General features: G+C 55.1%; 1 protein-coding gene across 20 annotated transcripts in view; it reads left to right on the top strand.

The window, feature by feature from the left end:
• ZNF185 (zinc finger protein 185 with LIM domain) overlaps positions 1–16,899 on the top strand; it is a 77,085-nt gene that overhangs the window by 13,144 nt on the left and 47,042 nt on the right. For 5 of the 20 annotated variants that reach the window (XM_078363510.1, XM_078363509.1, XM_078363513.1 and 2 more), the window contains 12 exons: positions 1,807–1,882; positions 2,068–2,191; positions 2,501–2,566; positions 4,362–4,400; positions 4,515–4,592; positions 5,280–5,369; positions 6,038–6,124; positions 7,034–7,117; positions 7,405–7,446; positions 8,713–8,829; positions 13,537–13,623; positions 16,262–16,366. In XM_078363510.1, the coding sequence (XP_078219636.1) occupies positions 1,849–1,882; positions 2,068–2,191; positions 2,501–2,566; positions 4,362–4,400; positions 4,515–4,592; positions 5,280–5,369; positions 6,038–6,124; positions 7,034–7,117; positions 7,405–7,446; positions 8,713–8,829; positions 13,537–13,623; positions 16,262–16,366 (953 nt within the window). In that variant the 5' untranslated portion in view covers positions 1,807–1,848. Of the gene's footprint in view, positions 1–1,806; positions 1,883–2,067; positions 2,192–2,500; positions 2,567–4,361; positions 4,401–4,514; positions 4,593–5,279; positions 5,370–6,037; positions 6,125–7,033; positions 7,118–7,404; positions 7,447–8,435; positions 8,544–8,712; positions 8,830–13,536; positions 13,624–16,261; positions 16,367–16,899 lie in introns of those variants that run through there. The other 15 variants (XM_035288228.3, XM_078363520.1, XM_035288229.3 and 12 more) reach the window with 7 other exon arrangements.

Raw genomic sequence — 16,899 nt, forward strand, 5'->3', positions numbered from 1 at the left:
GCGTTTCCACCCAGCCCTGCCCTCCTTTGCCATGGGCCCCTCTGCCTCTGTCATTAGGCATGGGCAAAAGTGTCGGTCTTGACTTTGGAAGTGGCTTATTTGGTTCTGATTTATTGGGAAACTTCGAGATAATGTGGCCATCAGGTTTGACAAGGGGAAACTGATGAGTCCCTGTATCTAGGACTGGGCCTGGGATGGAGTCCACTCCCAAAATTGGATGACTGTCACCTGCTTGCCACATTCATATGTGGAAATTGGTGGCTGCACTCCTTGAGGCCTTAGAAAGGGGTATATCTTTGAGGTGACTGGTGCTGTGTAGCAAGGTTAGAAGGAACCTAAAGACTAAGGACTAGGAGAGCCTCCTCCTGCAGGTGAAAAGCTGAGCCCAGAGGAAATGAGGAACTCTCCCAAGGTCTGTAGCCAGTCAGTGGCATCCAGAGACTTTGCCCATGTGCCCTGCCTATGGGGCCACTCCGCAGGTCTCTGGGATGGGGGCAGTTGGGCCTGTGTGGCCCTAGGATCACCTGTGGAATGAGCTCCTCTCAAAAGAACTCTAACGTGGCAGCCTTGGGTCACAGTGATGAGGTGACGTTCCTGGCACACAGCAGGCTCGGGCTGCCTGGGCTGCTCATTCGCTGCAGTTTATGGGAGAGCCAGCTCTTGCTGACATGGCAAATTTGGTTTGCTCTCATCCCCCTGCCCTGTCCATTTGAGTATGCCCCTGACCTCCACATAAACACGTCCAGGCCCTGGAGGGGCCTAGGAGATGGACAGCCCTGGAGAGAAAGGCTCTTCTGCTTTGCAACTATGCCAGCATAGCCAGGGCCCTGCTTCCTGTCATGTCCACAAGCCTGAGCCCCCAGCCCTTCTCTTAAGAGCCTGGCTCTTCAGGCTGGGAGTGACCAGAGGGTCTCCAGGCAGTGTGGCACCATCTGGGCAGCATGAGCAGCATCAGGTTCAGGGGGCGGAGCAGGGTGAGAAGACACAGAGGAAGAGGAAGCAGAGTATGAGACTGGTGTGGCCCAGGGGTGAAAGGAAGCCCTTATCCCATTGCCACACTCGCCTGGTCCCTGAGGGCCACTAGAATTTGGCAGCGTGGCCGTGGGCCTTCCCCACTGAAGGCGGAGTCAACCCCTGAAGCAAACAGGGCTGCACAGCCCAGACCATTCTAGCCCTGGCCAACGTCTGGCCACCCCTCTCCTAGCTGATGACTTGACCCCTGTTCAGGAACATTGGCGCATTCCATCCTCACAGCGGCCCTAAAAGGTAGATTTTTTTTAAAAAAACTATCATTTTGCAAATGGTGAAACTGAGGCAGCTCTGAGAGCTTAGCTGACCTGCCCAAGGACGGTTGGAAAACTCCTAAGGGGCGAGAACCAAGGTCCAACACCGAAGCAGCTGGTCCCAGCTCGTCCCCCCACAGGCCATCTGCCTGCCCTGAGGGTGTTGGGCTCTGGATGCACTGTCCTACCCTCTGAGTTCACCAGTGCCAGCTTCCTGCTCCCCACTCCCCAGCCTGAGCCAGGCTGTTAGCACTGTAGGAGCTCATGTTCTCCTGTTATCAGCTATCACTTTGAACACACTCCCTGGCAGCCCCTGAGCTCCATATTCTTTAGGTGAGCAGCCCTGGGCAGGCACAATATTGCTCGCCCCGGCTTCTGTACACACTTCGCACTCCACCAACTCTTGCCAGCCCCGATGCCCAGAGGGCATTCTGGATGATCTAAATGCACCAGGACCCACATGCTTACCTGCAAGACACTAGAAATGCATGAAGTGACAGCATTTGCTTGCCTCTGTCCCCAGCAGCCCTGCTGAATAACTGAGGAGACCTACGGAGCGATCACCATGAGTATCTCAGCTCTCAGAGGCAGCACCAAAGGTGAGGCTGGGCTCCCTGTTGTCCTGGGCTCTGCTTGGGGCTGTTTTCATCCGAGCGTGCCCCTGCAGGCCACAAGCACTGTCCCAGCAGCAAAGGGAGAGCAGCATACTGGGAGGACTGGAAAAGAGGAGGAGGGTCCTCGGGCCAGGCTCCTCTTCTGAGGCGGCTGGCTTTGCCCACTGCAGGGAAGCCTCTGCCACCTGGCGAGGAGGAGCGTAATAACGTCCTCAAGCAGATGAAAGTGCGAACCACCCTGAAAGGGGACAAGAGCTGGATTACCAAGCAGGACGAATCAGAGGCCCACACCATGTAAGGCAAGGAGGCCAGGAGGGAGCACAGCAACATGGGGGCATGCTGTCCGGGGGCCAGACCCTCCCTGTGGATGCGGAGGGGCTTCCACCATTCAGAGCTCTGCCAGGCCCTATAGAGGGCAGAGCATGGGAAAGCCTATCCAGCAATGTCACAGATGTCACAGGGTGGGAGAGCCCCTGGGTGCTGGGGAAGGAAAATGTGAGACAGAAATGGCAGGACTTGCTGGGCATCATTGAGCATGGAAGCCACAGAATGGCAGGCAGCAGGGAGGCTGGGGGCCTCTTTCAGGACACCTCTTTCCCCCAGAGAGCTGCCCTCAGGCCGGAGTCGCGCCACATCCTTTTCATCTGCTGGAGAGGTTCCAAAGTCCAGGTAAGAGGTGCTGCCCAGGTGGCTGGTCGTTCTGCCCCAGGGGAACTGTCCTGCAGCTAGGGGCCGTACCTCAACTGGCAGGGGTGGGCAGTTTGCAGGGGACAGGAATGCAGTGCCAGCCAAGAGGGAGCATAAAGGGTCTGCAGTGAGTCATTTGAAATCCTCAGGAAGGAGGGGTTTTTCCACTGCACTTTCCTTTGGGGAGGCGGAGTGTACAAGTCACTCGGTCCAGGCCCTTAGCCTTGCTATGTCCCATGCTGCACCTACATGGCTCCCGCTGCCAACTAGGATTGCAATTGTTTTTAAGAAGAAGACTATTATCTTGACCTCCCAGCCATCTCTGCAGGGAGTGAGACTGTGTCTGAGATGCTTTGGGCAGCTTCTGGAGTCACAGTGACTCACTCCTGCAGGTTGCATGCTGGGAGAGAGGCACGAGTTTGCTCTGTCTCTCAAGTTGACTGTGACATATTTTGGCAGCCGACCAAGGAGAACTGGCTTCTCTTTAGGGGACTTTTCCATAACAGTGTCCAGGGGGACTCTGAAGCGTGGGCACACCCTGCTGGCATCTGGAGGAACTGCTCCTTACAGAAAGGGAACTGAAACTCAGGTTCTCTCCTTGCTCCAAACAGCCGGCAGGTGGCTTCTCAGGGGTGGTAGAGGCAGTGGCAGCATCTGGAAGGGAGGGTCTCAAGCTTACAGCCAGCCCGCGGGGCTGCCCTTAGTAACTACGTCTCTCTGTCACACCTCAATGACTCCTCGCCCACTACCTGCCAGGTCCCCTGCTGGGCACAGAGGTCAAGACAAAGGCCCTGTCTTCAGGAAACTGACATCCCAGCAGGGGACTCAGGGAGGACCCCACTAAACAGCCCAATACAAAAGAGAGACCCCCCAAGTGTGGCTGCAACATAGCTACCTCTGGGAGGCTGTCCCCAGTTAGAAGGAGACTGTGGGGTTGGAGAATGCTGGGGCTCTGCTTTGCTCCAACCCAAACCCTGATGCTCCAGCCCAAATCCCGTCAACTGCTGGACAGAAGGGTCTACCCTAACCCCTTGACTCCTCCCCCAACCCTGAGGATGACTCTGCAGGAACCCCTCACTCCTGAGCCCAGAACTTCCAGGCCAACCACCCTGTCTGTTAGCTCCCAGCCTGCTCACCTTGGCTGTGCCCCCACCCCACCCCCAGTCCGTGGAGTTCTCTGAGCGCTCTCAGTTGCTGCCCCGCAGGAGTTCCTCAGCCACTGAGTAAGCTCTGGCCATGCCCTCTCGTATCAAACTTCCACCAAGACTTGGGATGTGGGCATGGTAGGAGGCGGAGTAAAGAGGGCCTGAGGGGCAGGAAGAGGGGACAACTGGCTTTGGCTGGCAGCTGCCTGGCCTCCTCCCCTCAAGCCCAGACGCACCTTCCTGGTGGAGGCTCTCGGCGGGGAGATGACGGCAGGTCCCGGGTTGAGGGGAAGCCTCGGGCTCAGATCCAGGAGCCTATAGCCTGCACTGGCTCTGCCCGGAGCGCAGAGGATGGGAGGCTGTCAGCTGAGAGGAGAAGCTGGACTTCGGAGAGGCCGTTGAACTGCCTTCCTTGGTACCTGCAATGAGGAGTGACCCTGGGCACTTTTCGTGGGGGAACATGAGGGAAATAGGCGGAGCAGATCGGGCACTTGGCTAGGGGCACAGAGGGCTGGCACCCCTCATTTCTGCTGCACTGGGACAGCTGGGACACTTGCCAGGATAAATAAAGTAGACTGAGCTGAGCCCTCCAGCAAGCCTCGCTTCACTCCACTCCTCCTTCCCTTCCACAGGCCTCCGAGCACCAGGGGTCCCACTGGCTACATCATCCGGTAAGCGACCACAGGACCCTGCCAGCCTTCCTGTGTCCCCTCGCACCACCCCCTGACTTCTTACCCTCCAGCCTCTCCAGGGAGCTCAGCAGCACCTCCTGTGCTCTCTTTCAGGGGAGTGTTCACCAAGCCCATAGACAGCTCTTCCCAGCCCCAGCAGCAGTTCCCTAAGGCCAATGGGACTACAAAAAGGTATGTCCATGGGGTGTTGGCTAGTCAGCCAGTGGGGAGGTGTGAGGGCCTGGTCTGGGCTCATGGCAGAGAGAGCGCTCTGCCTGTCAGGGATGTGGGGTCTTGGAGGCGCCAGCTCTCATCTTCTATAGGGTAGGATGCTGGAGAGCAGGGCAGGGAGGACAGAGGAGATGAGTTGGGGTGGGTCTCTGGGAGGTCCTGGGCCACTGACAGTGTCCTTGTCCTGGGGTCAGTCCTGACTAGGCCTGGCTACTGGGACAGAGAGGTGCAGGAGTTTGGGAGGGGCTGGGTGTAGAGTCGCCGTGGCCTGGCGGTGGGCACCCTTGATTTGGCTTGCTGATGGCACTGAGAAGCCAGATGTGGCATGCCATTCAATCACCCTGGCATCAGGTGTCGCCTGGGGCTCCATCATGCTGGAAAGTCCAAGGGGATCAGGAGACAGGAAGCAAAGACACAGGCAACAACCCACTGGGCTGTTCCCTGAAGCTCACTGGGGTTTGCCTGTGGCAACCAGGGCTTCCCTGCTCTGAGTGGCGCAGTCCTGGGTGTCTGCCAGGGCGAAAAGCAAAGAGAAAAGGCCATCAGGCAGCTCCTGGCCCACCTGTCACATGTCCACTGGGCTGTGTGACCAAATCTGGAGCCAAGAGGGGGCCTGAAGGTCAACACATGGAACCCTCTGCTCTCTAGTACTGCCAGTCTGGTGAGAACAGCTAATACTCATCCTCCCCGCCCTTCCTCCTCTGGCTACAAGATGACCTCTGAGGATTACAAGAAGCTGTGAGTATGCGATGCCAGGCTCAGCGTGGTTCCCTCCTACAAGGAACCAGTCCAAACTGTAGGCAGCTGTGGCCTGGAGCCCAGAAAACTGGATGGCCATTCACATTGCGCATCTGATCTGAGGTAGGGCAGCGACTGCAGGAAGCTTGTAGGAGGGTCCCCACGCATCTGGGGAAAGGGTCATGGGTCATGGGGCTGCTGCTGCCCTGCCGTGCTTCCTGGCCGTGGCCCTGCCCTCTGCTGAGCCTCAGATGCTCGGCCTGGCTGGGCTGGGGGCCTGGGGATCCTCAGGATGCTGTTTCCACCTGAGCATCATGTGCCTAAATTTGAGCTGTCTCTTGGATAGAAACCTTTGGGGTTCCCCTTAGTGCTCCCCTTGTGTTACCTTTCAAAGCACACCACCCCATTGCATGCTCAGAGAGGAGGGTCTCTGGACAGACAGGTGAATTGTGCCTCCACTTCCCAGGGGACCACATCTTGTTTGTCCCTTGCTTCCATCATCCAGGGATGGGGAGCAACTGGGAAACCTTTCTGGGGAAGCAGGGGAGGCTTGAACAGGGAAGGAGGGGAGAGCTGGCTCTCAGGAGGAACAAGTGGCACTTGCCGCATCACTGTTGTTGAAACCGGGAAGCCCAGCTGCCGAGGGTGACAGCTCTCCCCTCTCTTAGGGCACCCTACAATGTCAGGCGCAGCTCTACATCAGGGGACACCGAGGAGGAGGAGGTGCCTTTCTCATCAGATGAACAGAAACGGAGGTAACGGAATGGTGCCTTTTGGGCATCTGGGGGCAGGGCGGTAGCACACGGGGCATTAGAATAGGTGTTGGGCCAGCTGAGGGGCCCTTGAGAGGCTTCTGTGGGGTGGACCGTAGATAATGCGGGTCCAGGGAAAAGCCTCAGTTTGTTAGAAAGGGCCCTGAGACAGTTGGACAAAAACATCGAGGGAGAAACTGCCTGCGCAGCACCCTCTACCTGCATGATCTGCATGCCTCAGGGGAAGGGGTTGACGCCACAGTTCCAAATGCCCCCTGGGTCCCAAACTTAGGTCTAGTCATGGTCAGCAGTGGGAGCATACCCCATGCTGCTGACATTCTACCCTGTCTGTGCCAAGCTGGCCTCATCCACACAGGCCAGCAAAGCTCCATGGACCCGAATGGATGAAAGGCTCATCTGTCAGCCCTTGCCCTCCTCAGCCCTCTGTCCAGGGGATAGTTCACAGTGACAGGGCCCCCAGGCCTGGGTGGAGCAAGGAAAAGAGCCAGAAGCTAGGAGCCGCCTAGCATTGAGTGCTGGCTCTACCACCTGCTAGATGAGTACTCTTGGACAAGTAATGAAGCTTCTTGGCCTCAGTTGCCTCAGCTGTAAATCACAGAGGATACTAGCACCTACTTTCCCAGACTGAGAAGAGCAATAAGCCAATGTGAGGATGTTGGCATCAGCGGCAGGGCCGGGCACATGCCACACACTCAATAAACGTGGGCTGCCCTTCCTTCAGTTTCTACATTTCCTTTGAATGGTCCTTGGAGCAGGTACAAATCTGGCTTCTCTGAACCCTCGCCTCCCTGGGGTGACCCTGAGTCATCCCAAGTCCATCCCAGGCTAGGCTGGCAGTGCATGTCCAGCTTGGCACCCATCAGATGCTCTCTCCCCACCGTGTCACCCCAGGTCACAGGCTGCAAGCAGTGTTGTGAGGAGGACAGCTCCCCGGGAGCACTCCTACGTGCTGTCAGCGGCCAAGAAGAACACGGGGTGAGTTGCCGCCAGCTGGCCCCACGCTCAAGGACAACTCTCCTCTCCTCAGGGCTCAGTCTTCTCTGCCTGATGAAAGGGTGGGTGGAGAGGTCATCCCCAAGGGCCATCCTAGCTGAGACTTCACATATGCACTTTCTAGAAAATGGAGAGGTCTGGCTGCTACTGTCAGGGAAGGTGAGGTGACAGGAGTGGGAAAGGGCCCAGGACTCTCTGTGGTAGAGCAGTCATGATGTCACCTGTCCACGGGCTGTGCCCAACACGTTGCCTTTCTGCTTCCTTTCCAGCACTCCTACACAGGAGACACAGGCTCCGTTTATTGCAAAGAGGTAAGTATCATCAAGGGACACCCTGGAAGCCTGTTACTGGCCACAGGAAGGCCTTCCGTCCGCAGGGGTGTAGTGTGGGAGCTGTGCAGAGGGGATGTGGGTGGGAACACTACTGTCCTTGAGCAAGGGGAGTTATGAGGGGCTGGTGTCTTCTGTCTGGAGGCCAGGCAAGCACCTGGGTGGCTATCGTAGCATATGTGGCCAAGCTCTTCCATTTGCCAATGGCTAATGGGGCTGGACCCTTGACCCAAGGAGCATTTCCAAGGCCGTCTGGGAGTTGTTCCCCTGCGTCTGTTGCTTGCCTCTTGCCTTGCCTTCTGCTCTCATCCAGGATCAAAACCTGGATGGGCCATCAGGAGAACTTCCCCTGGGGGGTGACTGTGACATTGGGGATGGGCCCTAAAGGGTGAACAAGGCCCAGGGAATGATCAGAAAGTCAGGACTTTCCAGCTGCATGAGGGAAATATAAGGGGGAAAGGAAACTTCTAGAAAGTTGAATTTGAGGGACTTCCAGTTGAGTGGACAGGGAAGGCCTCTCTCCGTGCTAAGGTGGCTAGGTGGGGACTGAAAACCCAGGAGAAGCCAGCATACCCACTGCCCAGGCAGAGGGCCCCTCAGTGCACAGGCCCACGGTGGGACTAGTTGCTACATTGGAAGACAGAAGGTTGGCAGGAATACAGTGAGTAGGGCTGGTGGCAGCACAAAGGAAGTGACAGAGAATGGCGGGTAGGGGTCTTGCTGGCCCCATTTGGTTCCTGTGGTTTCTGTAACACAGTACCACAAACTGGCTTCAAACACCACAAAGGTATTCTCTCCCAGTTCTGGAGACCAGAAGTCTAGATCCTTCTGGAGGTTCTGAGGGAGACACCATCCCAGGCCACTCCCCTGGCTTCTGGCGGTGGTCGGTGATCTTTGGCTTGTACCCGCATCACTCCACTCTGTGCCTCTGTCTTTACATGCCCTTCTTTTCTCTGTGTGTCTGTGTCCAGATTTCCCTCTTCTTAGAAGGACAGCAGTCATTGGATTTAGGACCCTCCTACTCCAGTATGACCTCATCTTACCTGATTACACCTGCAAAGACCCTATTTCCAAATAAGGTTACAGTCACAGGTTCTTGGGGACATGAATTTTGGGGGGACACTATTCAATCCAGTATGCTGTCCTTATCTTGAGCTGGAGTTGCTGAGCCCCCCTCCTGGGCCACCTCTTGGCCCTGATCCTGAAGGGTTGGGCCAGTTAGACGCCATTGAAAGCATGTCCTTCAAGGCCTGCAAGCTCCAGGGCAACCAAGAAGACCACGAGCTCCATTTCTCTTCTTGCCCAAAGGGTGGAGGTGGTGGAAGAGGACGGGCCTTCAGAGGAGAGCCGCGACCCTTCAGACAGGTAATCCATTGCACTCACCTCTGCCACTCAGTCACTGAGGAACCTCTGTCAGGGGACCTCCATGCTGGGCTTCGAGATCAGTGTCCCCATGTGCCCAGTGACAAGATGGGACACAGAAGTCAGTGAGGGCCCATCTGGCTGAAAGTCCCAGGGCTGAAAGGACCAAAACAGTCCAGCCTCCAGAGAGAGAGAGTGCCTGGCTCTTGTCTGTTGAGTACGTGTCTGTGTCACCTTAACCCTTGCACCCGTGAGCCGACCTTGGGGTTTGAGAGGGCCAGCCGCCATGGCAGTAGCCTGTCACTGTCGAACTTGCTCCTCACACTCCAGCACGCCTAGGGGGAGGCTGTGACATCTCTAGAGCCTCTCACAGCCACCTTCTTTGCCAGTGCGGATGGAGGCAGGACCAAAGCACCTCAGGCAATTTGGATCAAGTGCCTGCCAAGCATGCCTAGCCCCACTGGGAGTCAGGAGCTCAGGTGGGTGCCGAGAGCTGACTCTGGCTTGTGAGCAGGTGTGATGGCTTCCTGCCGGCCTGGCAGTGGGGTCACGCAGCAGGGACAGGCTGAGCACAGGTGATCTCACTCCAGGATGGGTCATGATTTGTCCTGATTTCTGATCCCTGAGAATCTGGGCAGATAATGGTGCTCTCTTGTCTGTGGACAACTAATACTTTCTGGTACTTTGTGCAGAATCATGCTAACACCTGCTGTTGCTGCTGTTTAAGGTGTCTGCCTGGATCGAGACCTTTGCTCAAATCCAGGTCTCCTAAAAGCCGCATCTCTGCAGCACCCTTGGAAGACCCCTGTAGCCGGAAGGGGAGAGTGCCTGTCCTAATACCATAGCAATCCCCCAATTTGAGCTCCACAGCGATTTATATACAGGTGGCCACTGTTCTCAAGGTTACTTCCTCGGTGCCAGGAGGGAGACAGAAATGCTGGCAGCGGGAGCCATGGCCCCGGGCAGCAGACTGCCAGAGTGCTCCTCCTTTTCACTCTCTCCCTCTCTTGATCTTCTCTGCTTGTCTGACTCTCCACATAAGAACTTCAGTCCATAAGAAGCTTTGAAAATGTTGAAAGGGAGATTTCAGAACTGTCTCTTTTTTTCTTGATAAGGAGTCTCGCACTGGTGCCAGGGCTGGAGTGTAGTGGCATGATCTCAGCTCTCTGCAACCTCTGCCTCCCGGGTTCATGAGATTCTCCTGCCTCAGCCTCCCAAGTAGCTGGGATTACAGGCGCCCACCACCACACCCAGCTAATTGTTTGTATTTTTAGTAGAGACGAGGTTTCACTATGTGGCCAGACTGGTCTCAAACTCCTGACCTCATGATCCGCCCACCTCGTCCTCCCAAAATGCTAGGATTACAGGCGTGAGCCACTGCGCCCAGACCCTAATCACTTCTTAGAAGGACATTGGTCCCGTATTTTGACTGAATCACTTCTTTAAAGAGTTCATCTGCAAATGCAGTAACCTTCTGAGGTCCTGGGGTTAAGACTTTAATGTGAATTTTGAGGGGCACAAGTCAGCCCACAGCAGTATACACGTCTCATTTCTCCTTATTTCTCTGCTGAAGAAAGGCAACAAATGGTTTCAGGTGTCTTTTAAAAGATAATATAGGAGGTTGGGCATGGTGGCTCATGCCTGTAATCCCAACACTTTGGGAGGCCAAAGCAGGAGGGTGGCTTGAAGTCAGGAGTTTGAGATCAGCTTAGGCAGCATAGCAGGACCCCATCTCTACAAAACAATTAAATATTAATTGGGAGCACTGATAAACACCTGTAGTCCCAGCTACTCAGAAGGCTGAGGCAGGAGGATCACCTGAACTGAGGAGCTGGAGGCTGCCGTGAGCTGTGACTGCACCCTTACCCTCCAACCTGGGCGACAGAACAAGACCCTGTCTCTAAGAAAAAGAAATGAGAGATAATGGAGGATAATTAGATTGTTCTGTATTATAGATTTAAGAGGCACCTTGACATTTATTCCAAAAACTTCCTTTGGATGTTTAACACCCATCATATGGTTGTCATTGCAGGATAGCTTTTCAAGGTTGTTCAGGCTGCCATAGCACATACAGGCTAGATATTCAGTGTCCAGGGGAAGCTCCCAACAGGAAAGCCGCTGGCTGATCCTGACCTGGAGGGCCGTCTTCTCTGACCCTACCCCGTTAGGTGCTGCACTGGCCCAGGCAGCCACAGGCCCGGCTCCCGTCTGCCTGGCGTCTGAGGAGCCCAACCCGTGAGGAGCAATGACTCAACCAAACTCATGGTCCTGCAGCACCTCAGAAAAGGCTGCTTTGTGGCACAGTGGAAGAGGAGAATGTCACAGCCCTGTACCCAGGCGTAACCCCATCAAGGCGGCCCTCTCCCCACCCCTGGCCCTGCCCTGTCTCTCTCAGCTACAGTGCAAAGGTCGGCTCCTCAGAACTCTTGCCCCCCTTGTGACCTGAGCCCACTTTAGGGACCCTGTCTTGAAGAAACTAGTTCTGCACGAGCACCCCTTCTTGACAACCCCAGACCTGGCTGTGCCCAGAATGCTGCCTGGCAGTGGGTCTGGGGAGCAGGGAGTAGGAGCAGAGCTTCGGGCACAGGACAAAACCCTGGCTTTGCATCAGACCAACTGTGTAACCTTGAGCAAGTCTCTGTCTCTCCGTGCATCAGTTTCCTCGTGGGTAAAATAGGGAGAGCTGTAGTAGCTACTTCGCAAGGCTGTTCCAAATACTAAAAGTTAGATAATGCAGCTGAAGTACTTAGCACAGTGCCTGGGTGCTGGTATCCTCAGGGGCTCCCAGTCGTAGTCCTGCTGAGCTGCAGGGCCCTTACTCAAACGCAGAAAGAAACAAATATCTCCACCTGCTGGCATCTGAGGGAAATGCGGCCAAAAGCCCTGAAAACGAGGTTCCCCCCTCCACCTGCCCCCACATCCCCAGCCTCCCTGCTCTTTGGCAGGCTGAATCACAAGTCACAAACCATTTGGCACAGGCCACGGTTACCTGTATTCCCACAGGTGGTTGTGATCAGTTTCAGGCCTCCGGCTTCAGCAGATGCCTCTGTTCCTTGAGTGCCTTCCAAGTGTGTGCAGCCTCCCAGCATGGTCCTGGACTTCAGATGCACTAGAGCTGCCTGTGGTTGAGAGTCTGGGGTGGTGATGGGGCTAGTAGCAGCTTGCAAGGGAGGAGAGACCCCTGTATTAGTTTATTGGAGCTGCTGTAACAAGGTACCAGAAACGGAGTGTACTAAAACCACAGGCATTTATCCTCTCACAGTTCTGGAGGCTGGAAGTCTGAGATCAAGGTGTCGGCAGGGCCATGCTCCCTCCAAAGGCTCTGGGGGACCATCTGTCCCACACCTTCCTCTTACCTTTTGCTGCCTGCAGGGTTTGCTGTCTCCTCGCTTGCACCCGCCTCACTCCCATCTCAGCCCCCGTCTTCACATCTCCATCTTCCCTCCATGTCTGTGTCCAGATGTCCCTGGTCTGACACCAGTCACTGGATGAGGGCTCACCCTGCTCCTACAGCATGACCTCATCTTACCTAGATTATAGCCATAAAGACTGTCTGTCCAAATGAGGTCACATCACAAACATCAGGGATTCAGACTTCAGTATGTCTTTTGGGGGGACACCATTCAACCCCGTAACAGCCCTCCTAGCAGAGGTGCCATTGAGTTTGGGGGATGATAGACATCAGCTTGGGTAGAGGCACAAGGGCATGAAAGAGAGAACAGGTGGGGGTGACACTTTGTTCCCATTTCGTCCCTGACAGAACCAGAAACGCCAGTGAGAAAATATGTTGTGCTTCTCTGTGGCATCCAGGGCAGCCAGGGATTTTATACTGTCATCATAAATGACATCATCCTGAACAACGATGAGGATGATCATCGTCATCATCATTATCATGAGAGCTGTCTGTGTGCAGAGGTCCCTCCTGGCTTTCATGCTGGGAAAGGCCTTGTCCTTGGTAGCTCTCCAATTTCCCTCTGGTAGCTTTGAGTGTTCCAGGCCCTGGCCAGGGTGTAAGTGGAGGAACGGAGATGAGAAGCCACAGACAGTCAAAGGCAGGAGTGACTGCAATGTGGCTTGGGATTAGGCTTTGCTCCACAGACCTAACGAGGTCTGGTTTGGGGTGAAGGGTCTACCCCACAAAGCCTATGAACTGTATATTCTCTCTGGCCCTGGCCAGCACCATGGCCAAACCTGCTGGGCGTCATGCCTTGCAGTGCAGCCAGAGAATGCATCAGATTTGGAGGATGTGTGTCCAGGGTGGCCTGTGGTCACCTGGGGGAGGGCTCTGAGCATGACTGGCTGGGTTGTTCCTCCCTGGGCTCCAACTCGCAGACCCTTGAGCACTTGTCCCCTGACTCTGTGACATCCCCTCCCACTGGGTCTCATTCCAGATTTGGGTTTCTCAGCTTCTCATACCCCTAAGTCTCCACCAGCCCACAAATGCAGAATTACCCCTGGCCTCACAAATGGCCACTTTGGATCTCCTGGTGGGGCCACAGGCTGGGGTTGCCCCTGCAAATAATTGGTCTCATTTCTACCCAGAAGGACCCTTGCTCTACCTGAGGGAGGGCTGGGCTCAGGGCAGGGGTGGGAGACTGGGTAAGGGGCCCTTGATGCCCCTTCCTCTGGGGCCTGTAGGTCAGTGGGCCTGGGCAGCGGGGACGGGCTCTTCTCACCTGCAACCCGCTGGGTCTCTCCTTTGCCCCACAGCTCCACAGGTGAGGAAATTGTCCGCCTACAGATCCTGACACCCAGGGCAGGTCTCCGCCTGGTGGCCCCAGACCTGGAAGGCATGAGGTATGGGGCTCCTGCTGCTGTCCTGCCTCCCTGCACACATTCTAGAGATGGAGGCAGCAGCCTTAGCTGGCAAATGATGAGGCCTAGGGCTGGCTCTGCCACTGTAGGCCCAACAGGTTGGTGGGAGGCATGGTCGACCTGGGTTCTCTGCCCTATCTCATTCTTTCACTCAGAAAATCATTATGGAGCAAGCATTTGGTCTGTGGAAGGCCGCAAGCCCAACCCTGGGACACAGTAGTGAATAGGACCCTCAGCTGGAATTGCCATCTGCCTAGTGGGGGGAGGCAGATGTTAACAAGAGCATGAGTAAGGTCAGCCACAGATCATGACCTCGCTGCGTGACAGGAGCCCCTGGGAAGTGACAGCTCAACCCTGCCAATCCCTGAAGACGGGACCAGCAAGCCATGCTGGGGACTTCGGTGGGGGTGGGAGGAGGATTGGGTCTGCGGAGCCCGTGAAGGTCACTGAGGTCATTGCCCTGCCTGTGTAAGAGGGCCACTAGGAATCGATTGGGGTCACTGGGTCAGAGTCCATAGCACTCCATGCCACTGGGCTCTGTGCTGGGGAAGGGTGGGTAAAGGAGGCCACCAGCAAGGAGCACGAGGGGCTGAGCCCCTGCCCTGGGGTGGGGGACAGACAGCCAGGTGACATGAAGGCAGGATTTGGGGACTGGGATGGAGGTTAGGAGACATCCGAGCAGGGAGACTGGGCCCCTACCTTATGAAGTCCAGAGACCAGGGAGGTAAGCGGGAGTGTACAGTGAAGGTCATCCCTTAATCCCTGGGGTGGTGGGAGCTTTGAGCAGAGGCCTCTCAACAGTGTGGTGGGTGGGAGTGCTCGGGGAGGGCTTCCTAGAGGAAGTGACATTCAAGATGAGTCCTGAGCTGTCTCTAGGTCCCTTTACACTCCCCCTTGGCTCCTCCCACTTTACCTCCACCCCCAAGGCACCAAGTTTTAGTTTAGAGATGTTTCCGTCCCTATTTCCCTGCCCCTGATCCAGGCCTCCACTGCCACTCGCCGTTTCCTTCCACATCTACCTTGATGATGTTTCAAAGAGCAGAAGTAGTTATGCCAGCCTCTGCAGAAAGCCCTGCAAAGCCCCTCCTCTGCAGCCTGAACTCAGTACCGGGTCCCACCTTCAGGCTCCTCCCTCTCTGGGCCTTTCTCTGTGCAGGCTCGAGGCTCTGCCTGAGATGCCCTTTCCCCTGTTCATCTTTCAATGTCCTTCTCCTAAGTTTCTTCCCCAGGCATCACAGCGTCCATTGCGCATGGATGTAGATACAGTCACTATGCCCATTTTACAAATGAAGAAACTGAGACCCTGAATGGTTAAGTAACTGGCTCAAGGTCACGTGGTCCAGCCTGCCCGACTCCCACCTCCCACCTTCTGTAGCACAGCTCATTGTACTAGTTGGGGCAGGTATTTGCTGACTGAACTCATTTGATGAGTTGATTCGTAGGCATTCAAGAAAAAATTTCCAGGAGGGAGGTATCTGAAGGCTTGTGATTGAGGTTTGAGAGAGTGATCAAGGATCAAGAGATTTTCACTTTATATGCAGATAGAATAGAGCTGGAATCATGAGCATAAACTAGCTTTACACGGGGCTTATGGTGAACTAATGGAAGCTGGGCACCATCCTCAGTGCGCAGGTGGCAGCCACCTGGCCATCCCTCCTGAAGAGAGGTGGGAACAAGTGGAGATCCTTGGTTCAAGGGTGGCAGTTGATGCCTTGGGAGGGGAGGAGATGGCCCAGCACGTGGTGGAGCACATGAAGGGGAGGAGAAAAAGGTGGAGACAAGGAACGGGTGTGGCCAGGGCGGTAGGTAGGACGTTTTGACAGGCTCAAGGGAGGAGGGCTGACAAGGCTGGCATGCGTGGCCCACTGGGTCGGCAGTATTGAACGGTCGTTTCAAATAATGATGGGACTGTCTCTGCTGGATTTGACAACATGGGGTTCCCTGATGACGTGAAGGAGAACAGAATGGGGCTTGAATTAGGAGGTTCTGATCAGTCTTACACCATTACTCTGAAGTCAGACAGCCTGGGTTCAATTCCCATTTACTCCTCTTACTACCTGTGAAAATTGCGGCAAATGACATGAGCTTTGTGTGCCTCTGTTTGCTCATCTGAAAAATGTGCATGGGTGATAACAGTGCCCATAACCTGGGGTTGATTTGCATATAAAGTCACGACAACAGGCTCAAGCATTCAATCAACAGTAGCTATGCCGGGTACAGTGGCTCATGCCTGTAATTCCAGCATAGCAGCAAAAAAAATAATAAAATAAAAACAAAAAAAAAGTAGCTATTAGCAATGAGGTTTTGAGAACTGGCCATTCTGTCAATCAGCAGGGTTTGTTTTGCTGGGTATGCCCAGCCTCAACCTTCCAGGCACGCACCACCACTCCAAACTTTCAAAAATATTTTTTAGAGATAGAGTCTAGCTATGTTTCTCAGGCTGGTCTTGAACTCCTGGGCTCAAGTGATCCTCTTTCCTCAGCCTCTCAAAATGCTTGGATTACAGGTGTGAGCCACTGCACCCAGCCCAGTAGCAGGTTTTAAGCTCTGTGGAGACAGCTGGCATTTGCTGTGTGAATGGCTGCTGTATGGTTGACTTCCATTTTTTTTTCCTCCATAGGTCTTCCCCAGGCCACAAAGACAAGGAGGCTCCCTGCTCCAGAGAGCTCCAGAGGGACTTGGCTGGCAAGGAGGCCTTCAAGGGCCCCAACACGGATGATGAAGGGTAAGTCAGTACAGGAAGCAGACACTTCATTCCCAGAACATGGAGCCCATATACACCCAGCTGAGGGACTTCCATGGCACCTGTTCCCACTGTGCCCCCAGTGCCTGTTGTAGTGCAGGTCTTTAACAAATATCTGTTGAAAGAATGAATTAATGAATAAATAAATGAGGTGTGGGGGGTGTAGGCCCCTGCCATGATTCCTCAGGGAGCCAGTTGCAGAGCAGGACCAAACTCCAGGGCAGGCCTAACTCCAACCCAGTTTTGGTTGGAGACCAAACTCCAACCCAGCCCGTGCTGGGTTCCTTCCATTCCCCTGAAGCTTCCACACTCACTATGCTTTTACTGCAGGGTAAAGCAGCCCTGCCAATGGCTAGGGCAAAGCAAGGCCACCGAGCTGGCAGTCTGGGAGAGTCAGTGACCAAAGTATTAGGGTCCCCATAGAGCATGTAGCAGAGATTGTCAAGACATGTGGACTATGGGAGACATTGTGGAAAGGGGTGAGGGGTCCAAGATGGGAAGTTGGAACCATAGTG

This window comes from Callithrix jacchus, chromosome X, assembly GCF_049354715.1.
Source record: "Callithrix jacchus isolate 240 chromosome X, calJac240_pri, whole genome shotgun sequence".
NCBI classification, from domain to species: domain Eukaryota; kingdom Metazoa; phylum Chordata; class Mammalia; order Primates; family Cebidae; genus Callithrix; species Callithrix jacchus.